General features: G+C 53.0%; 1 protein-coding gene across 1 annotated transcript in view; it reads right to left on the reverse strand.

Annotated features, from left to right (window-relative positions):
* SNRNP200 (small nuclear ribonucleoprotein U5 subunit 200) overlaps positions 1-23,249 on the reverse strand; it is an 83,647-nt gene that overhangs the window by 54,713 nt on the left and 5,685 nt on the right. The window contains exons 4-12 of the mRNA XM_040087582.2: positions 22,984-23,121; positions 20,921-21,076; positions 19,858-20,028; positions 16,433-16,626; positions 14,365-14,488; positions 10,780-10,929; positions 6,773-6,883; positions 4,348-4,479; positions 1,519-1,707 (exon numbers count right to left, since the gene is read on the reverse strand). Coding sequence (XP_039943516.1) covers positions 1,519-1,707; positions 4,348-4,479; positions 6,773-6,883; positions 10,780-10,929; positions 14,365-14,488; positions 16,433-16,626; positions 19,858-20,028; positions 20,921-21,076; positions 22,984-23,121 — 1,365 coding nt within the window. The remainder of the gene's footprint in view (positions 1-1,518; positions 1,708-4,347; positions 4,480-6,772; positions 6,884-10,779; positions 10,930-14,364; positions 14,489-16,432; positions 16,627-19,857; positions 20,029-20,920; positions 21,077-22,983; positions 23,122-23,249) is intronic.

Consider the following 23,249-nt stretch of genomic DNA (forward strand, 5'->3'; position numbering starts at 1 on the left):
CAAGGAAATCTGCTTTTCCTGGTTCCTAATTTACCAGGAAATCTGCTTTTCCTTGCCCCAATTCCCCAGAAATCTGTTTTTCCTTGCTCTAGTTCCCCAGAAAAGCTGATTTTCCTTGCCCTAATTTCCCAGGAAATCTGCTTTTCCTGTACATAATTCCCAAGAAAATCTGCTTTTCCTCACCCCAAATTCCCCAGGAAATCCGCTTTTCCCTGCCCCAAATTCCCCAGGAAATCCGCTTTTCCTCACCCCAAACTCCCCAGGAAATCCGCTTTTCCTCACCCCAAATCCCCCAGGAAATCCGCTTTTCCCTGCCCCAAATTCCCCAGGAAATCCGCTTTTCCCTGCCCCAAATTCCCCAGGAAATCCGCTTTTCCCTGCCCCAAATTCCCCAGGAAATCCGCTTTTCCCTGCCCCAAATTCCCCAGGAAATCCGCTTTTCCCTGCCCCAAATTCCCCAGGAAATCCGCTTTTCCCTGCCCCAAATCGCCCAGGAAATCCGCTTTTCCTCACCCCAAATTCCACAGGAAAAATCCGCTTTTCCTGCATGTAATTCCCAAGAAAATCCCCTTTTCCTGTATGGAATTCTTATGGAAATCCGCTTTTCCTCACTCCAAATTCCCCAGGAAATCCGCTTTTCCTCACCCCAAATTCCCCAGGAAATCCGCTTTTCCTCACCCCAAATTCCCCAGGAAATCCGCTTTTCCTCGCCCCAAATTCCCCAGGAAATCCGCTTTTCCCTGCCCCAAATTCCCCAGGAAATCCGCTTTTCCCTGCGCCAAATTCCCCAGGAAATCCGCTTTTCCTCACCCCAAATTCCCCAGGAAATCCGCTTTTCCCTGCCCCAAATTCCCCAGAAATCCGCTTTTCCCTGCCCCAAATTCCCCAGGAAATCCGCTTTTCCTCACTCCAAATTCCCCAGGAAATCCGCTTTTCCCTGCCCCAAATTCCCCAGGAAATCCGCTTTTCCTCACCCCAAATCCCCCAGGAAATCCGCTTTTCCTCACCCCAAATTCCCCAGAAATCCGCTTTTCCCTGCCCCAAATTCCCCAGAAATCCGCTTTTCCCTGCCCCAAATTCCCCAGGAAATCCGCTTTTCCCTGCCCCAAATTCCCCAGCAAATCTGCTTTTCCTCACCCCAAATTCCCCAGGAAATCCGCTTTTCCTGCATGTAATTCCCAAGAAAATCTGCTTTTCCTGTATGGAATTCTTATGGAAATCCGCTTTTCCCTGCCCCAAATTCCCCAGAAATCCACTTTTCCTGCATGTAATTCCCAAGAAAATCCCCTTTTCCTGTATGGAATTCTTATGGAAATCCGCTTTTCCCTGCCCCAAATCCCCCAGGAAAAAATCCGCTTTTCCCCGCCGCCCAATTCCCTCTCCTCCCCTCCTCCCCCAGCTCCCCAGGAACCAACCCCACAACACCCCAACATTTCCCACCCCCACACCCCAGAACCTCCTCCGAGAACCCCCGGGAACGCCCCAAAACCCCCCCGGAGTCGCGGAACCGCGGCCGACCTTGGCGTTCTGCACGTTTCCGAGCACGGCCTCGGCGTTGAGCATGTCCGGGAGCTTGGCCACCATCTGGCTCTCGATGGGCAGCTGCTGGTTGAGCAGCGACAGGTAGTACTGGAGCTCGCCGTGGGAGGTGATGAGAATTCCCTCTCCCTTCGTGTCGTACTGCGGCCTCCCGGCACGGCCCAGCATCTGCGACCGGGAGAAACGCCTCAGGAGAACGGGAATCCGGCAGGGAATTGTCCCGGGTGGGCCTGGGCAGGGAATTCTTGAGGGATTATCTCAGGTGGGTTTGGGCATGGAATTCTTGAGGGATTACCTAAGGTGGGTTTGGGCAGGGAATTCTTGAGGGATTATCTGGGATGGTTTTGGGCAGGGAATTGTCTAAAATGGATCTGGGAAAGGAATTCTTGAAGGATTATCTCAGGAGGATCCGGGCATGGAATTCTTGAGGGATTATCTCAGGTGGGTCTGGGCACAGAATTATCTCAGGAGGGTCTGCACAAGGAATTCTTGAGGGATTATCTCAGGAGGATCCAGGCAAGGAATCATTGAGGAATTATCTAAGGTGGGTTTGGGAAAGGAATTCCTGAGGGATTATCTGGGACGGGTTTGGGAAAGGAATTGTTTCAGGAGGATCCAAGCAGGGAATTCTTGAGGAATTATCTCAGGTGGATCTAGACATGGAATTCTTGAGGAATGATCTGGGATGGTTTTGGGCAGGGAATTGTCTCAGATGGATCTGGGAAAGGAATTCTTGAGGGATTATCTCAGGAGGGTCTGGAAAAGGAATTCCTGAGGGATTATCTCAGGAGGGTCTGGGAAAGGAATTGTCTCAGGAGGATCCAGGCATGGAATTCTTGAGGGATTATCTCAGGTGGGTCTGCACATGGAATTCTTCAGGGATCATCTAAGGTGGGTTTGGGCATGGAATTATCTCAGGAGGATCCAGGCATGGAATTATCTCAGATGGGTCTAGACATGGAATTCCTGAGGAATTATCACAGAAGAGACTGCACAAGGAATTCTTGAGGAATTATCTCAGGAGGGTCCAAGCAGAGAATTCTTGAGGAATTATCTCAGGTGGGTTTGGGCAGGGAATTGTCTCAGATGGATCTGGGAAAGGAATTCCTGAGGGATTATCTCAGGAGGTCTGGGAAAGGAATTGTCTCAGGAGGATCCAAGCAAGGAATTCTTGAGGGATTATCTCAGGTGGGTCTGGGCATGGAATTATCTCAGGTGGGTCTAGACATGGAATTCCTGAGGAATTATCTCAGAAGAGACTGCACAAGGAATTCTTGAGGAATTATCTCAGGAGGGTCTGGGAAAGGAATGGCCTCAGGAGGACCCAAGCAAGGAATTCTTGAGGAATTATCTCAGGAGGATCCAGGCAAGGAATCATTGAGGAATTTATCTAAGGTGGGTTTGGGCAAGGAGTTCTTGAGGAATTATCTGGGACGGGTCTGGGAAAGGAATTGTCTCAGGAGGATCCAGGCAGGGAATTCTTGAGGAATTATCTCAGGTGGCTTTGGGCACGGAATTATCTCAGGAGGGTCTGGGTAAGGAATTCTTGAGGGTTTATCTCAAGAGCGTCTGCACATGGAATTCTTCAGGGATCATCTAAGGTGGGTTTGGGCATGGAATGATCTCAGGAGGATCCAGGCATGGAATTATCTCAGATGGGTCTAGACATGGAATTCCTGAGGAATTATCTCAGAAGAGACTGCACAAGGAATTCTTGAGGAATTATCTCAGGAGGGTCCAAGCAGAGAATTCTTGAGGAATTATCTCAGGTGGGTTTGGGCAGGGAATTGTCTCAGATGGATCTGGGAAAGGAATTCCTGAGGGATTATCTCAGGAGGGTCTGGAAAAGGAATTCCTGAGCAATTATCTCAGGAGGTCTGGGAAAGGAATTGTCTCAGGAGGGTCTGGGAAAGGAATTCCTGAGGAATTATTCCCATGGGAGGTGATGAGAATTCCCTCCCCCTTCGTGTCGTACTGCGGCCTCCCGGCACGGCCCAGCATCTGCGACCGGGAGAAACGCCTCAGGAGAACGGGAATCCGGCAGGGAATTGTCCCGGGTGGGCCTGGGCAGGGAATTCTTGAGGGATTATCTCAGGAGGGTTTGGGAAAGGAATTCCTGAGGGATTATCTCAGGTGGGTTTGGGAAAGGAATTCTTGAGGAATTGTCTCAGGTGGGTTTGGGCATGGAATTGTCTCAGGTGGGTTTGGGAAAGGAATTCCTGAGGGATTATCTCAGGAGGGTCTGGGTAAGGAATTCTTGAGGGATTATCTCAAGAGGGTCTGCACATGGAATTCTTGAGGGATTATCTCAGGTGGGTTTGGGCATGGAATTATCTCAGGTGGGTCTAGACATGGAATTCCTGAGGAATTATCTCAGAAGAGACTGCACAAGGAATTCTTGAGGAAGTATCTCAGGAGGATCCGGGCATGGAATTCTTGAGGAATTATCTGGGATGGGTTTGGGCAGGGAATTGTCTCAGGAGGATCTGGGAAAGGAATTCTTGAGGAATTATCTCAGGTGGGTCTGGGCACAGAATTATCTCAGGAGGGTCTGCACAAGGAATTCTTGAGGAATTATCTCAGGAGGGTTTGGGCAAGGAGTTCTTGAGGGATTGTCTCAGGTGAATCTGGGAAGGAATTCTTGAGGAATTATCTCAGAAGAGACTGCCCAAGGAATTCTTGAGGGATTATCTCAGGAGGTTCTGGGTGTGGAATTCCTGAGGAATTATCTGAAAGAACCTGGGCATGGAATCCTGGAGGAATTATCTGGAAGGGCCGGGAAGGCGCCGGGATGTTCCCAGCTCCCACCTGGAGGATGTCCAGCGCCCCCAGCTCCGTCCAGCGCCCCTTCTCCGGGCTGTACACCTGCGTGCCCTTGATGATCACCGTGTGCGCCGGCAGGTTCACGCCCCAGGCCAGCGTGGCCGTGGACACCAGGACCTGCCGGAAAACGGGGGTCAGATCCACCAGGAAACAACAAATCCACCGAAAAACGGGGGTCAGATCCACCAGGAACATCCAAATCCATCCAGGAACCTCCAAACCCTGCCAGGAACCTCCAAATCCATCAAAAAACGGGGATCAGATCCACCAGGAAACAACAAATGCACCAAAGAACGGGGGTCAGATCCTCCAGGAACCAAGAAATCCATCAAAAAATGGGGATCAGATCCACCAGGACCAACAAATGCACCAAAAAACGGGGGTCAGATCCACCAGGAACCAAGAAATCCATCAAAAAACGGGGATCAGATCCACCAGGACCAATAAATCCACCAAAAAACGGGGATCAGATCCACCAGGAAACAACAAATCCTGCCAGGAACCTCCAAATCCATCAAAAAACGGGGATCAGATCCACCAGGAACCAAGAAATGCACCAAAAAACAGGGATCAGATCCACCAGAACCAACAAATCTGGCCAGGAACCTCAAAATCCACCAAAACCCAGGGATGAGATCCAACAGGAACATCCAAATGCACCAAAAAACGGGGATCAGATCCACCAGGAACCAACAAATCCTGCCAGGAACCTCCAAATCCATCAAAAATGGGGATCAGATCTACCAGGAACATCCAATCCCAGCCAGGAACCTCCAAATCCTGCCAGGAACCTCCAAATCCACCAAAAAACAGGGATCAGATCTACCAGGAACATCCAAACCCTGCCAGGAACCTCCAAACCCAGTCAGGAACCTCCAAATCCACCAAAAAACAGGGATCAGATCCACCAGGAACATCCAAACCCAGCCAGGAACTTCCAAACCCAGTCAGGAACCTCCAAATCCACCAAAAAATGGGGATCAGATCCACCAGGAACCAACAAATCCACCCAAACTCAGGGATGAGATCCACCAGCAACATCCAAATCCCACTAGGAACATCCAAATCCACCAAAAAACAGGGATCAGATCCACCAGGATCATCCAAACCCAGCCAGGAACATCCAAACCCAGCCAGGAACCAAAAAATCCATCAAAAAATGGGGATCAGATCCACCAGGACCCAACAAATCCTGCCAGGAACCTCCAAATCCTGCCAGGAACCTCCAAATCCACCAAAAAACGGGGCTCAGATCCACCAGGAACCTCCAAACCCAGCCAGAACCTCCAAATCCACTCAGGAACCTCCAAATCCACCCCAAACCAAGGATCTGATCCACCAGGAACCTCCAAACCCTGCCAGGAACCTCCAAATCCATCAAAAAACGGGGATCTGATCCACCAGGAAACAACAAATCCACCCAAACCCAGGGATCAGATCCACCAGGAACATCCAAATCCTGCCAGGAACTTCCAAACCCAGTCAGGAACCTCCAAATCCACCAAAAAATGGGGATCAGATCCACCAGGAACCAACAAATCTGGCCAGGAACCTCAAAATTCACCAAAACCCAGGGATGAGATCCACCAGGAACATCCAAATCCTGCCAGGAACCTCCAAATCCACTCAAAACCAGGAATCAAATTCAGCCAGGAACCTCCAAATCCACTCAGGAGCCTCCAAATCCACCCCAAACCAAGGATCTGATCCACCAGGAACCTCCAAACCCTGCCAGAACCTCCAAATCCAACCAAAAAAGCATCCCAAGGGAGGAAGCAGCTGGGAACGCTCTGGAGAAGGAGCAGCGGGAACGTCCCCACGGCCGAGCACCGGGGCCGCGTTTTTCCCCATTCCCAGGAATTCTGCTTTTCCCAATTTCCAAAGAAATCTGCTTTTCCCAATTCCCAGGAATTCTGCTTTTCCCAATTCCCAATTCCCAGGAAATCTGCTTTTCCCAATTCCCAATAAATCTGCTTTTCCTCATTCACAATTCCCAGGAAATCTGCTTTTCCCAATTCCCAATTCCCAGGAAATCTGCTTTTCCTCATTCCCAATGTCCCAAAGAAACCTGCTTTTCTCAATTCCCAATTTCCCAATAAATCTCCTTTTCCCCATTCCCAATTTCCCAATAAATCTGCTTTTCCTCATTCCCAGGAAATCTGCTTTTCCCAATTCCCAGGAAATCTGCTTTTCCCAATTCCCAATTCCCAAAGAAATCTGCTTTTCCCAATTCCCAACTCCCAATAACCCTCACGCCTCCAACACCCCAAAATTCCCTTTTCCACCTCCCATTTCCCCCCTCCCTCAGGAAAATCCCCTCTTTCTCCCCGGCCCCGGCAGCAGGAGCAGCCGGATCCCGATTTTATCCGGACAAACCGCGGCCGGAGCCGGCTCCGAGCCCCGCTCGCACCTGGATGTGTTTGTCGGCGAAGAGATCCTCCACCAGCGTCCGGTCGACGCGCGTCATGCCGGCGTGGTGGATGGCGAAGCCGTAGGGCAGCAGATCCTTCAGCTCCAGGTTCTGCGGGAAAAGCGCCCGGAGAATTCCGGGAGAGAGGCTCGGGAGCGGCACCGGGACCCAGGGACGGGAGAGGCCGGGAAAGCGCTCGGAGCGCGGCGGCGAGAGCCGGATGCGGCCCCGGGAACGGATCCCTGAAGGGGTTTTCCTAAACTTTCCCAAATAATTCCACCTCTGCCCTGGATAAAGGGCTGGAAATCCCTTTCCCTGAAGGAATTTTCCTAAACTTTCCCACATAATTCCACCTCTGCCCTGGATAAAGGGCTGGAAATCATTTTCCCTGAAGGAATTTTCCCAGATTTTCCCAAATAACTGCACCTCTATCCTGGATAAAGGGCTGGAAATCGCTTTCCCTGAAGGAATTTTCCCAGATTTTCCAAATTTTCCCAAATGAATCCACCTCTGCCTGGGATAATGGGCTGGAAATTGTTCTCCTCAAAGGAATTTTCCCAAATTTTCTCTTCCCTGGATAAAGGGCTGGAAATCCCTTTCCCTGAAGGAATTTTCCTAAACTTTCCCAAATAATTCCACCTCTGTCCTGGATAAAGGGCTGGAAACTGCATTCCCAGAAGGAATTTTCCCAAATTTCCCCAGATTTCCCCAAATAATTCCACCTCTGCTCTGGATAAAGTGCTGGAGATCATTTTCCCTGAAGGAATTCTCCCAAATTTTCAAAATTTTCTGAAATAACTGCACCTCCATCCTGGACAAAGGGCTGGAAATGCTTCCCCTGAATGAATTTTCCCAAATTTTCCCAAATAATTCCACCTCTGCCCTGGATAAAGGGCTGGAGATCATTTTCCCTGAAGGAATCTTCCCAGATTTTCCAAATTTTCCCAAATGAATCCACCTCTGCCTGGGACAAAGGGCTGGGAATTGTTCTCCTCAAAGGAATTTTCCCCCATTTTCTCAAATAATTTCACCTCTGTCCTGGATAAAGGGCTGGAGATCGTTTTCCCTGACGGAATTTTCCCAAATAATTCCACCTCTGCCCTGGATAAAGGGCTGGAAATCATTTTCCCTGAAGGAATTTTCCTAAACTTTCCCACATAATTCCACCTCTGTCCTGGATAAAGGGCTGGAAATCGTTTTCCCTGAAGGAATTTTCTGAAATTTTCCCAAATAATTTCACCTCCATCCTGAATAAAGGGCTGGAAATCCCTTTCCCTGAAGGAATTCTCCCCAATTTTCAAAATTTTCTGAAATAACTGCACCTCTGTCCTGGATAAAGGGCTGGAAATCGCTTTCCCTGAAGGAATTTTCTCAACTTTCCTGAAATAACTGCGCCTCTGTCCTGGATAAAGGGCTGGAAATCGCTTTCCCTGAAGGAAGTTTCCCCAATTTTCCCAAATTTCCCAAATAACTGCATCTCTGTCCTGGATAAAGGGCTGGAAATGGCGTTCTCTGAAGGAATTTTCCCAGATAACACCGGGAACTGAGGGAAAAGTGGAACATCCCAGGGAAAGGATGGAATTAGAGGACGGGAGAGGCCGGGAAAGCGCTCGGAGCGCGGCGGCGAGAGCCGGATCCGGCCCCGGGAACGGCGGCGGCAAAAAGCTTTCCCTGAAGGGATTTTCCTAAACTTCCCCAAATAATTCCACCTCTGCCCTGGACAAAGGGCTGGAAATCGCTTTCCCTGAAGGAATTCTCCAAAATTTCCCCAGATTTCCCCAAATAATTCCACCTCTGTCCTGGACAAAGGGCTGGAAATCGCTTTCCCTGAAGGAATTTTCCTAAACTTTCCCAAATAATTTCACCTCTGTCCTGGATAAAGCGCTGGAAATCGCGTTCCCTGAAGGAATTTCCCCAAATTTTCTGAAATAACTGCACCTCTGCCCTGCAAAAAGGGCTGGAGATCATTTTCCCAGAAGGAATTTCCCCAGATTTTCCCAAATAATTCCACCTCTGCCCTGGATAAAGGGCTGGAAATCCCTTTCCCTGAAGGAATTTCCCCAAATTTTCCCAAATAACTGCACCTCTGCCCTGGACAAAGGGCTGGAAATCCCTTTCCCTGAAGGAATTTTCCCAAATTTTTGGAAATAACTGCACCTCTGTCCTGGATAAAGGGCTGGAGATCATTTTCCCTGAAGGAATTTTCCCAGATTTTCCCAAATAATTCCTCCTCTGCTCTGGATAAAGGGCTGGAAATCCCTTTCCCGGAAGGAATTTTCCCATATTTCCCAAATTTTCCCAAATAATTCCAGCTCTGTGCTGGACAAAGGGCTGGAAATCGCTTTCCCTGACGGAATTTTCCCAAATTTCCCAGATAATTCCACCTCTGTCCTGGATAAAGGGCTGGACATCGTGTTCCCTGAAGGAATATTCCCAAATTTCCTGAAATAACTGCACCTCTGTCCTGGATAAAGGGCTGGAGATCGTTTTCCCTGAAGGAATTTTCTGAAATTTTCCCAAATAATTTCACCTCCATCCTGAATAAAGGGCTGGAGATCCCTTTCACTGAAGGAATTTTCCCAGATTTTCCAAACTTTCCCAAATAATTCCACCCCTGTCCTGGATAAAGGGCTGGAAATCGTGTTCCCTGAAGCAATTTCCCCAGATTTTCCCAAATAATTCCATCTCTGTGCTGGACAAAGGGCTGGAAATCCCTTTCTCTGAAGGAATCTTCCCAGATTTTCCCAAATAACTGCGCCTCCATCCTGGATAAAGGGCTGGAAATCATTTTCCCTGAAGGAAGCTTCCCAAATTTTCCCACCTCTGTCCTGGATAAAGGGCTGGAAATGGCGTTCCCTGAAGGAATTTTCCCAGATAACACCGGGAACTGAGGGAAAAGTGGAACATCCCAGGGAAAGGATGGAATTAGAGGACGGGAGAGGCCGGGAAAGCGCTCGGAGCGCGGCGGCGAGAGCCGGATCCGGCCCCGGGAACGGATCCCTGAAGGGGTTTTCCTAAACTTTCCCAAATAATTCCACCCCTGTCCTGGATAAAGGGCTGGAAATCGCTTTCCCTGAAGGAATTTTCCCAAATTTTCCCAAATAACTGCACCTCTGCGCTTGACAAAGGGCTGGAAATCCCTTTCCCTGAAGGAATTTTCCCAGATTTTCCAAACTTTCCCAAATAATTCCACCTCTGTCCTGGATAAAGGGCTGGAAAGCGCATTCCCTGAAGGAATTTTCCCACCTTTCCCAAATAACCCCACCCCCTAGGCATGAAGAGCCGCCCGGGGCCCTTTCCGGGCGCGTTTTCCCCGGTGTGTTTCCCAGTGCATTTCCCGGGCGCATTTCCCAGCTCATTTCCCAGCCCATTTCCCGGCCCGTTTCCAGGTGTTTTCCCGGTGTTTCACAGCCCGTTTCCCGGCGTTTCCTGGCCCGTTTCCCGGCCCATTTTCCCCGGCCCGTTTCCCAGCATTTCCCGGCCCGTTTCCTGGCCCGTTTCCCCGTTTCCCGGCATTTCCCAGCTCGTTTCCCAGCGTTTCCCATCCTGTTTCCGCGTTTCCGGGTGTTTTCCTGGCATGTTTTCCCGGCATTTCCCAGCCCGTTTCCCGGCCCATTTTCCCAGGCCCGTTTCCCGGCATTTCCCAGCACGTTTCCCAGCGTTTCCCGGGCGTGTTTCCCCGTGTTTCCCAACCCGTTTCCCAGCCCATTTCCCGGCCTGTTTCCCCATTTCCCAGCCCGTTTCCAGGTGTTCTCCTGGCATTTCCCAGCCCGTTTCCCGGTGTTTCCCAGCCCGTTTCCAGGTGTTTTCCCGGTGTTTCCCGGCGTTTCCCAGCCCGTTTCCGGGTGTTTTCCCGGCGTTTCCCAGCCCGTTTCCCAGCCCGTTTCCCGGCATTTCCCAGCCCGTTTCCCGGCATTTCCCAGCCCGTTTCCAGGTGTTTCCCAGCCCGTTTCCCGGCATTTCCCAGCCCGTTTCCCGGCGTTTCCGGGCGCGTTTCCCGGGCTCACCTTGCACTGCTCGGCCTCGGTGCGCAGCACCTCGGTGGAGGCGGACCCCTCGCGCAGGAAGAGCCCCAGCGTGTCCTTCTCCAGGCACATGTCCCGGATCGCCCGCGCCGTCTTCCCGGTCTCCTTCCGCGAGTGCACGAACACCAGCACCTGCGGGACAGAGCGGTGAGCCGGGAATCACCCAGGCGGGAGAAACACCCGGATCCTGACGGGGAAAATCCCAGTCAATCCGGGCTGGGAAAGAGGGAAAAGTGGTTTTATGGTGTTCTCAAATCCCATCAAATCAACCCAAACTGATCCCGGTGTTCAGGGTGGGAACAGAGCTGGGATTCATCCAGGTGGGGAGAAACACCCAGATCCTGATGGGGAAAATCCCAGTTAATCTGGGCTGGAAAAGAGGGAAAAGTGGTTTTATTGGCTCTCAGATTCCATGGAAAATGCAAATCATCCCAACCCAACCCAGTGTTTAGGATGGGAAGAGAGCTGGGATTAATCCAGGTGTGGAATAAAAACAATTCCTGCATCTTAAAGGGGAAAATCCGAGTCAATCCGGGCTGGAAAAGAGGGAAAAGTGGAGTTTTGGGCTCTCAGATTCCACGGAAATCCTCCCAACCCAACCTGATCCCGGTGTTCAGGGTGAGGAGAAACTCCCAAATCCTACGTCCTAAAGGGAAAAATCCGAGTTAATCCGGGCTGGAAAAGGGGGAAAAGTGGAGTTTTGTGCTCTCAGATTCCATGGGAAATGCAAATCCTCAAAATCCAACCCAGTGTTTAGGATGGGATGAGAGCTGGGATTCATCCAGGTGGGGAATAAAAACACTTCCTGCACCCTAAAGGGGTAAATTGGAGTTAATCTGGGCTGGGAAAGAGGGAGAAAAGTCTTTTTTTGTGCTCTCAGATTCCATGGAAAACACAAATCAACCCAACCTGATCCCGGTGTTCAGGGTGGGGAGAAACTCCCAAATCCTGCGTCCTAAAGGGGAAAATCCGAGTTAATCCGGGCTGGAAAAGGGGGAAAAGTGGTTTTATGGTGTTCTCAAATCCCATCAAATCAACCCAAACTGATCCCGGTGTTCAGGGTGGGAACAGAGCTGGGATTCATCCAGGTGGGGAGAAACATCTGGATCCTGACGGGGAAAATCCCAGTTAATCCGGGCTGGAAAAGAGGGAAAAGTGGAGTTTTGTGCTCTCAGATTCCATGGAAAACACAAATCATCCCAACCCAACCCAGTGTTTAGGATGGGAAGTGAGCTGTGATTAATCCAGGTGTGGAATAAAAACAATTCCTGCATCTTAAAGGGGAAAATCCGAGTCAATCCGGGCTGGAAAAGAGGGAAAAGTGGAGTTTTGGGCTCTCAGATTCCACGGAAATCATCCCAACCCAACCTGATCCCGGTGTTCAGGGTGGGGAGAAACTCCCAAATCCTGCGTCCTATGAGGGGTAAATCTGAGTTAATCCGGGCTGGAAAAGAGGGAAAACTGGTTTTATGGGCTCTCAGATTCCATGGAAAATGCAAATCATCCCAACCCAACCCAGTGTTTAGGATGGGAAGAGAGCTGGGATTAATCCAGGTGTAGAATAAAAACAATTCCTAAATCCTAAAGGGACAATTCTGAATTGATCCAGGCTGGAAAAGAGGGAAAAGTCTTTTTTTATCCTCTCAGATCCCATGGAAAACGCAGATCATCCCAACCCAACCTGCTCCCGGTGTTCAGGGTGGGAAAAAAAAGCTGGAATTCATCCAGGTGATGAAAAACACCTGAATTCCTGCATCCTGTCAGGGTAAATCCAAATTAATCCGGGCTGGAAAAGAGGGAAAAGTGGAGTTTTGTGCTCTCAGATTCCACGGGAAACACAAATCCTCAAAATCCAACCCAGTGTTTAGGATGGGAAGAGAGCTGGGATTAATCCAGGTGTAGAATAAAAAATTTCCCAAATCCTAAAGGGACAATTCTGAATGAATCTGGGCTGGAAAAGAGGGAGAAAAGTCTTTTCTTGGGCTCTCAGATTCCATGGAAAACACAAATCAACCCAACCTGATCCCAGTGTTCAGGGTGAGGAGAAAACTCCCAAATCCTGCGTCCTAAAGGGGTAAATCCGAGTTAATCCGGGCTGGAAAAGAGGGAAAAGTGGAGTTTTGTGCTCTCAGATTCCACGGGAAATGCAAATCCTCAAAACCCAACCCAGTGTTTAGGATGGGAACAGAGCTGGGATTAATCCAGGTGTGGAATAAAAAATTTCCCAAATCCTAAAGGGACAATTCTGAATGAATCTGGGCTGGAAAAGGGAGAAAAGTCTTTTCTTGTGCTCTCAGATTCCATGGAAAACACAAATCCTCAAAACCCAACCCAGTGTTTAGGATGGGAAGAGAGCTGGGATTCACCCAGGTGTGGAATAAAAACAATTCCTGCGTCCTAAAGGGGCAAATCTGAGTTAATCCAGGCTGGAAAAGAGGGAAAAGTGGAGTTTTGGGCTCTCAGATTCCATGGAAAACGCAAATCAACCCAACCCAACCTGCTCCCGGTGTTCAGGATGGGAAAAAAAAGATGGAATTCATCCAGGTGATGAAAAACACCTGAATTCCTGCATCCTGTCAGGGTAAATCCGAGTTAATCCGGGCTGGAAAAGAGGGAAAAGTCTTTTTGTGTTCCTCTCAGATTCCATGGAAAATGCAAATCCTCCCAACCCAACCTGATCCCGGCGTTCAGGGTGGGAACAGAGCTGAGATTCATCCAGGTGTGGAATAAAAAAATTCCCAAATCCTAAAGGGATAATTCTGAGTTAATCCAGGCTGGAAAAGAGGGAGAATTCTATTTGTGTCCTCTCAGTTTCCATGGGAAACACAAATCCTCCAAACCCAACCCAGTGTTTAGGATGGGAACAGAGCTGGGATTCACCCAGGTGTGGAATAAAAACAATTCCCGAGTCTTAAAGAGACAATTCCCAATGAATCCGGGCTGGAAAAGAGGGAAAACTCCTTTTTTGTCCTCTCAGATTCCATGGAAAACACAAATCCCCCCAACCCAACCCAATCCCGGCGTTCGGGGTGGGAACAGAGCTGGGATTCATCCAGGTGTGGAATAAAAAATTTCCCAAATCCTAGGGATAATTCCGAGTTAATCCAGGCTGGAAAAGAGGGAAAACTCCTTTTTTATCCTCTCAGATTCCATGGAAAACACAAATCCTCCCAGCCCAACCCGCTCCCGGCGTTCGGGGTGGGAAAAACCTGGAATTAAGGGACGCACAAAAATCCCCTCATCCTAAAAAATCCCCTCATCCTCAAGGGATAAAAGGAAAAAGAGGGAAAACTCCTTCTCCTTCCGTGGACACCCCAACCGGCGCTCAGGCCGGGAACAGATCCGGGATTAATCCGGGTGGAATTGATCCGAGAATTCCTCCACCCCCAAAGGGACGATTCCAAATTAACCACCAAAAAAAAACCAAAAAAGGGAAAAAAACCAGAAAACCCAAAAGCTCCGCTCCACCGAACTTCTCAGCGGCATCAGGAACTCAAAATGAGGGGGGAAAAAGGGAAAATCCCGTTTTTTTTCCTTTCCCAGGATTTGTGGGATGAGGGGCCGCACCTGGTTCTTGCCGGCGTGCTCCATGATCTTCTCGTAGACGATCTCGTTCATGATCTGGAAGCGTTTGATGGCTTTCTTCTCTGTGATCCCCACGTAGGTCTGCTCCAGAGGCACGGGCCGGAAACTGGGGGAGAAAACGTCTGTGGGAAACGGGATCCGGGGAAAAACGGCCAGGGAAAACTTCCAGGGAAAGGGAATTCATGGGGAAATGGCCAGGGAAAACTTCCAGGGAAAGGGAATTCATGGAGAAATGGCCAGGGAATATCCAGGGGAAGGGAATTCATGGAGAAACTGCCAGGGAATATCCAGGGAAACGGGATCCATGGAAAAACAGCCAGGGAAAACTTCCAGGGAAAAGGGAATTCATGGAGAAACAGCCAGGGAATATCAGGGGAAGGGAATTCATGAAGAAACTGCCACAGAAAACATCCATGGAAAGGGAATTCATGGAGAAACTGACACAGAAAACATCCGTGGGAAACAGGATCCATGGAAAAACAGCCAGGGAATATCCATGGAAAGGGAATTCATGGAGAAACTGCCAGGGAATATCCAGGGAAACGGGATCCAGGGAAAACGGCCAGGGAAAACTTCCAGGGAAAAGGGAATTCATGGAGAAACGGCCAGGGAATATCCAGGGAAAAGGGATCCGTGGAAAAATGGCCAGGGAAAACATCCGTGGGAAACGGCATCCAGGGAAAAACGACCAGGGAATATCCAGGGAAAAGGGATCCATGGGGAAATGGCCAGGGAATATCCAGGGAAAAGGATTTCATGGAAAAACAGCCAGGGAAAACGTCCATGGGAACGGGATCCATGGAAAAACGGCCAGGGAATATCCAGGGGAAGGGAATTCATGGAGAAACTGGGAAAATATCCACGGGAAAGGAATTCATGGAGAAACTGCCACAGAAAATATCCATGGGAAGGGAATTCATGGGAAATCCAGCGGAAAAGATGGAAAACTCGCTTTTCATCCTCTCAAATTCTACGGAAAACCCAAACCCTCCCAAACCCGAGACCCCAAAATCGCTTTTAACGACGCCGCCAAAAAACCAACAAAGACGGGAATCCAACATCCGCCTGCGAGCGCTCCGGGAAAAGCTTTTCCCTCTCTTCCACTTTCCCACTTTTCCCGCTCTTCCCACTTTTCCCGCTTTTCCCGCTCTTCCCACCTTTTTCCCACTCTTCCCTCTTTTCCCCACTCTCCCACTTTTCCCTATTTTCCCGCTTTTCCCACTTTTCTCTCTTTTCCCACTCTTCCCTCTTCTCCCGCTTCTCCCTCTTTTCCCTGCTCTCCCACTTTTCCCTCTTTTCATTGTTTCTCCTCTTTCCCCCCTCTCCCACTTTTCCCTCTTTTCCTGCTTTTCCCACTTTCCCCACTCTCCCACTTTTCCCCATTTTCCCGTTTTTCCCTCTTCTCCCGCTTTTCCCTCTTTCCCCTCTGTTCCCACTCTCCCACTTTTCCCTCTGTTCCCTCTTTCCCCACTTTCTCCTCTTTCCCCTCTTTTCCCACTCTCCCACTTTCCCCGCTCTCCGACTTTTCCCTCTTTTCCTGCTTTCCCCACTTTTCCCTCTTTTCATTGTTTCTCCTCTTTCCCCCCTCTCCCACTTTTCCCTCTTTTCCTGCTTTTCCCACTTTCCCCGCTCTCCCACTTTTCCCCATTTACCCATTTTTCCCTCTTCTCCCGCTTTTCCCACTTTTCCCTCTTTTCCCACTTTTCCCGCTCTCCCTCTTTTCCCACTCTCCCACTTCTCCCACTTTCCCCGCTCTCCGACTTTTCCCTCTTTTCCTGCTTTTCCCTCTTTCCCCACTCTCCTGCTTCTCCCGCTTTCCCACTTTTCTCTCTTTCCCTGCTTTCCCCTCTTTTCCCGCTGTTCCCACTTTCCCTGCTTTTCCCACTTTCCCCTCTTTCCCTGCTCTCCCACTTTTCCGTCTTTCCCCTCTTCTCCCTCTTTCCCCGCTCTCCCTCTTTCCCCTCTTTTCCCCACTCTTTCCCCTCTTTCCCCTCTTTCCCCTCTTTTCCCCCCTCTTTTCCCCCCTCGTTCCCGCTCCGTCCCCCCGCACCTGTTGTCGAAGTAGAAGAGGCCTCGCGCGGGCTCCACGCGCAGGAACGTGGCCACGTCCTCGTAGTTGGGCAGCGTGGCGCTCAGCCCCACCAGGCGCACGTCCTCCTGCGTCAGCTCCATGTTGCGGATGGCCCTGGCCACCAGCGCCTCCAGCACCGGGCCCCGGTCGTCGTGCAGCAGGTGGATCTCGTCCTGGGAAGGGGAAAGGCGCGGAGACGTCCCGGATCCGGGATCGGGATCGCGCCAAGTTCTCCGCGGGCTCCGCGCTGGGAGGGGCGCAGCACGGGCTGGGGGAGCTCCAGGGATCTCAGCTGCTCGGGGAATTCTGGGCCAGCTCCTCAACCTTCCCGAATTCCCAGCGAGATCCTTCCTAAAATCCCATCGAAACCCTTCCCAAAGTCCCATTGAGATACTTCCCAAAATCCCATCGAAACTCTTCCTGAAATCCCATCGAAACTCTTCCTGAAATCCCATCAAAACCTTTCCCTAAAATCCCATCGAGATCCTTCCTAAAATCCCATCGAAACCTTTCCCTGAAATCCCATTGAGATCCTTCTCAAAATCCCAATGAGATCCTTCCTGAAATCTCATCAAAACCTTCCCAAAATCCCATCGAGATCCTTCCTAAAATCCTATTGAAACCCGTCCCAAAAGCCCATCAAAACCTTTCCCAAAATCCCACTGAGATCCTTCTCAAAATCCCATCAAAACTCTTCCCAAAATCTCATCAAAACTCTTCCCAAAATTCCACCAAAACTCTTTCCAAAATTTGAGCTAAACCTTTCCCAAAACCCCATCGAGATCCTTCCCAAAACCCCATGGAGACACGGGACGCCGGAATGTTTTGGGCCGGGTTTGGCTTGGAAGGGTTCCCAAAGCTCAGCTGGTCCCACGTGGGTGGGATGGATCGTCCTGGGAAGGGGAAAGGCGCGGAGACGTCCCGGATCCGGGATCGGGATCGCGCCAAGTTCTCCGCGGGCTCCGCGCTGGGAGGGGCGCAGCACGGGCTGGGGGAGCTCCAGGGATCTCAGCTGCTCGGGGAATTCTGGGCCAGCTCCTCAACCTTCCCAAATTCCCAGCGAGATCCTTCCTGAAATCCTGATATCCTTCCCAAAGTCCCATTGAGATCCTTCCCAAAATCCCATCGAAATCCTTCCTGAAATCCGATCGAAACCTTTCCCAAATTCCCATCAAGATCCTTCCTAAAATCCTATCGAAACCCTTCCCAAAAGCCCATCGCAACCCTTCCCAAAAGCCCATTGAGATCCTTCCTAAAATCCCATCGAAACCTTTCCCTGAAATCCCATGGAGATCCTTCTCAAAATCCCATCAAAATCCCACTGAGATCCTTCCCAAATTCCCATTGAGATCCTTCCTGAAATCTCATCAAAACCTTTCCCAAAATCCCATCGAGATCCTTCCTAAAATCCCATCGAAACCTTTCCCTGAAATCCCATTGAGATCCTTCTCAAAATCCCATGGAGATCCTTCCCAAAATCCCATCGAGATCCTTCCTGAAATCCCACCAAAACCTTTCCCAAATTCCCATTGAGACCCTTCCCAAAATCCCATCGAAACTCTTCCTGAAATCCCATCAAAACCCTTCCCAAAATCTCGTCAAAACCCTTCCCAAAATTCCACCAAAACTCTTACCAAAATCTGAGCGAAACCCTTCCTAAAATCCCATCGAGATCCTTCCCAAAATCCCATCGAGATCCTTCCCAAAATCCCATCGAGATCCTTCCCAAAATCCCATCGAGATCCTTCCCAAAATCCCATCGAGATCCTTCCCAAAATCCCATCGAGATCCTTCCCAAAATCCCATCGAGATCCTTCCCAAAATCCCATCGAGATCCTTCCCAAAATCCCATCGAGATCCTTCCTGAAATCCCATCGAGATCCTTCCCGAAATCCCACAGAAACCTTCAGGTGGAATTCTGGAATGGTTCGGGTTGGAAGCGATTCCATGTTCAGATGGGATTTTGGGAACCCCCTGAGCTTCTCCATCCCAAATCCCAGACCCACCTTGAAGAACACCCTGCGGAACCCCGATGTTCTCCAGGCCCCAGATCCACCTTGGGGAACATCTTGAGGAACTCCTGACGTTCTCCAAACCCCAGATCCACACTGAGGAACCCCCTGAAGCTCTCCAGGCCCCAGATCCTCACTGAGGAACCCCCTGATGTTCTCCAGGCCCCAGATCCACCCTGATGAACCCCCTGAGGTTCTCCAGGCCCCAGATCCATCCTGATGTTCTCCAAACCCCAGATCCACACTGAGGAACCCTGATGTTCTCCAAACCCCAGATCCACACTGAGGAACCCCCTGAAGCTCTCCAGGCCCCAGATCCACCCTGAGGTTCTCCAGACCCCAAATCCAACATGAGGAAACCCCTGAGGTTCTCCAGACCCCAGACCCACCCTGATGTTCTCCAAACCCCAGATCCAACATGAGGAACCCTGACATTCTTCAAATCCCAGATGCACCCTGATGAACCCTGAGGTTCTCCAGGCCCCAGATCTACACTGAGGAACCCTGAAGCTCTCCAGGTCCCAGATGCACCCTGATGTTCTCCAGGCCCCAGACCCACGCTGATGAACCCCCCTGAGGTTCTCCAGGCCCCAGGCGCACCCCGAGGAACCCTGATGTTCTCCAGGCCCCAGATGCACCCTGATGGACCCTGAAGCTCTCCAGGTCCCAGATGCACCCTGATGTTCTCCAGACCCCAGGCGCACCCTGACGAACCCCCTGATGCTCTGCAGGCCCCAGCCCCACCCTCATGAACCCTGAAGCTCTGCAGGCCCCAGGCGCACCCCGAGGAACCCTGAAGCTCTCCAGGCCCTAGATGCACCCTGAGGAACCCCCTGATGTTCTCCAGGCCCCAGACCCACCCTGATGAACCCTGAAGCTCTGCAGGTCCCAGATGCACCCTGATGTTCTCCAGGCCCCAGATGCACCCTGATGTTCTCCAGACCCCCTTGATGTTCTCCAGATCCATACTGATGAACCCTGAAGCTCTCCAGGCCCCAGGCGCACCCCGAGGAACCCTGATGTTCTCCAGGTCCCAGATGCACCCTGATGAACCCTGAAGCTCTCCAGGTCCCAGATGCACCCTGATGTTCTCCAGGTCCCAGATGCACCCTGATGTTCTCCAGGCCCCAGGCGCACCCCGAGGAACCCTGATGTTCTCCAGACCCCAGATGCACCCTGATGTTCTCCAGGCCCCAGACCCACCCTGATGAACCCCCTGATGCTCTGCAGGCCCCAGCCCCACCCCAAGGAACCCTGATGCTCTCCAGGCCCCAGACCCACCCTGATGTTCTCCAGGCCCCAGACCCACCCTGATGCACCCTGATGCTCTCCAGGCCCCAGGCGCACCCCGAGGACGCCCGCCCCGTCCCGCCCCGCCCCGCGGGTGCTCACCAGGATGACCAGCCGCACCAGCTGCGTGTAGGTGCGCTCGCCGCCCTTGCGGGTGATGATGTCCCACTTCTCGGGCGTGCAGACGATGATCTGCGTGGCGCTGATCTCCTCCTTGCACAGCTGGTGGTCCCCGGTCAGCTCGGCCACCGTGATCCCGTAGCTGGCCAGGCGCTGCGGGGAACGCCGGGGTGAGCGCCGGGGAGCTCCCCGAGGAGGAACCGCCCCGGGATCGCACCCGGCCTCCTCCCGCTGGGGGCTGAGGGCGTTCGGGGTCAGATCCCAGATCCCAGCCAGGGTCAGATCCCAGATCCCAGCCGGGGTCAGATCCCAAACCCCAGCCGGGGTCAGATCCCAGATCCCAGCCGGGGTCAGACCCCAAATCCCAGCCGGGGTCAGACCCCAGATCCCAGCCGGGGTCAGATCCCGAATCCCAGCCGGGGTCAGATCCCAGATCCCAGCCGGGGTCAGATCCCAGATCCCAGCCGGGGTCAGATCCCAGATCCCAGCCGGGGTCAGATCCCAGATCCCAGCCGGGGTCAGATCCCAAATCCCAGCCGGGGTCAGATCCCAGATCCCAGCCGGGGTCAGACCCCAAATCCCAGCCGGGGTCAGATCCCAGATCCCAGCCGGGGTCAGATCCCAGATCCCAGCCGGGGTCAGATCCCAGATCCCAGCCGGGGTCAGATCCCAGATCCCAGCCGGGGTCAGATCCCAAATCCCAGCCGGGGTCAGACCCCGAACCCCAGGCGGGGTCAGATCCCAAATCCCAGCTGGGGTCAGATCCCAAATCCCAGCCGGGGTCAGACCCCAAATCCCAGCCGGGGTCAGACCCCGAATCCCAGCCGGATGTGCACCGCTGCCAGGGAGCTGAGCAGAGCCGAGCAGAGCCGAGCGGAGCAGAGCCCCAGCCCCAGAGCCCTCAGGAACTCTCCAGAGTCTTCTCCTCATGCTCCAGCCCCTTCCCAAACCCAGCCCCCACAGTCCCAAAGCTCCCCCTGGATCCGATCCCAGCTCTCCCCCAGCCCCGACCCCGCGTGTCCCCGGGACCCCGCCGTGCTCCGACCTTCCCGAAGCTGCCGACCATCTCCTGCACCAGGGAGCGCATGGGCGCGATGTAGATGATCTTGAAGTCGTCGACGTTGATGGTGCCGTCCATGTTGATGTGCTTGCCGATCTCCCGCAGCATGCACATCAGCGCCACGTTCGTCTTCCCCGCGCCCTGCAACCCACGCGCCGGCCGTCCGTCCGTGGGGGATCCGTGGGGATCCAGCCAGGGGATCCAGCCAGGGGATCCGTGGGGATCCAGCCATGGGATCCAGCCATGGGATCCAGCCAGGGGACATGGGGATCCAACCATGGGGATCCGTGGGGATCCAGCCACGGGGAGCCACGGGAAGCCAGCCACGGGGAGCCACGGGGAGCCAGCCACGGGGATCCAGCCACAGGGATCCAGCCATGGGGATCCACAGGGAGCCAGCCAGGGGACATGGGGATCCAACCATGGGACATGGGGATCCAGCCACGGGACACGGGGAGCCATGGGACACGGGGATCCAACCATGGGATCCAATGGTGGGACACGGGGAGCCACGGGGAGCCACAGGGAGCCAGCCATGGGATCCAGCCACGGGATCCAGCCAGGGGACATGGGGATCCAACCATGGGACATGGGGATCCAGCCATGGGGATCCGTGGGGATCCAGCCACGGGAGACGAGGATCCAGCCATGGGACACAGGGAGCCACAGGGATCTGTGGGGATCCAGCCACAGGATCCAGCCACGGGACATGGGGATCCATGGGGACAGAGGGATCCACGGGGATCCAGCCACAGGACACAGGGATCCGTGGGGATCCAGCCACAGGATCCAGCCATGGGACACGGGGATCCAACCACAGGACACAGGGATCCACGGGGATCCAGCCATGGGACACAGGGATCCAACCACAGGGACCCGAGGATCCATGGGGATCCGTGGGGACACAGGGATCCAACCATGAGGACACGAGGATCCATGGGGATCCAACCACGGGAACGGGGATCAATGGGGATCCAGCCATGGGATCCAACCGCGGGACACGGGGATCCAACCGCGGGACACGGGGATCCAGCCACAGGACACAGGGATCCAGGGGGGAAATGGGGATCCAACCACGGGACACGGGGATCCATGGGGACACAGGGATCCACGGGGATGCAGAGATCCACCCACACCCCTGGAGACGCCCGGGGCCGGACGTGTCCCACCCAGGCCCTGTCCCCGCGGCAGGATCCCACCGTCCCCCTCCGCTCCTGGCAGCACCGAATTCCCTTTCTCCTCCCTGCTCCGCCCCCGGAACGCTTCCCCCAATCCTCATCCCTCCTCTCCTGCGCCCAGCTGTGCCAGGGCAGGGTTCCCGGCAGTGCCAGACCCCGAGGGCACCCCGAAATCCCGGGAACCTCAGCGAGGGCGCCCCAAAATCCAGGGAATCTCACCGCGGGCACCCCAAAATCCAGGGAATCTCACCGAGGGCACCCCGAAATCCCGGGAACCTCACCGAGGGCACCCCGAAATCCCGGGAATCTCACTGAGGGCACCCCGAAATCCCAGGAATCTCACCAAGGGCACCCCGAAATCCCGGGGATCTCACCAAGGGCACCCCGAAATCCCGGGGATCTCCCCGAGGGCACCCCGAAATCCCAGGAATCTCACCGAGGGCACCCCAAAATCCCAGGAATCTCACCAAGGGCACCCCGAAATCCCGGGAATCTCACCGAGGGCGCCCCGAAATCCCGGGAATCTCCCCGAGGGCACCCCAAAATCCCGGGAATCTCACCGTGGGCACCCCCAAATCCCGGGAACCTCACCGAGGGCACCCCGAAATCCCGGGGATCTCCCCGAGGGCACCCCGAAATCCCGGGGATCTCACTGAGGGCACCCCGAAATCCTGGGAATCTCACCGAGGGCACCCCGAAATCCCAGGGATCTCCCCGAGGGCACCCCGAAACCCCGGGGATCTCACTGAGGGCACCCCGAAATCCCAGGGATCTCACCGAAGGCACCCCAAAATCCCGGGAATCTCACCATGGGCACCCCGAAATCCCGGGAATCTCCCCGAGGGCACCCCGAAACCCCGGGAACCTCACCGTGGGAGCGCAGAGCAGCAGGTTCTCGTCCGACTCCAGCGCCGCCCGGAACAGTTTGCTCTGGATCCTGTTGAGGGTTTTGAAGCCCTCGAAGCCGGCCTGGGCGTACTTGGGCAGCTTTTCCACGGAAACCAATTGCTGGAAGAGCAGGGAAAAGGAGGGAAAGGAGGGAAAAAGGATTTGGGAAAAGGATTTGGGAAAAAGGAGGAACAAAGCAGGGAAAAAAGAGGGGAAAAGGAGGGAAAGGAGGAAAAGGAGGGAGAAGG

This window comes from Hirundo rustica, chromosome 28 (genome assembly GCF_015227805.2).
Source record: "Hirundo rustica isolate bHirRus1 chromosome 28, bHirRus1.pri.v3, whole genome shotgun sequence".
NCBI classification, from domain to species: Eukaryota; Metazoa; Chordata; class Aves; order Passeriformes; family Hirundinidae; genus Hirundo; species Hirundo rustica.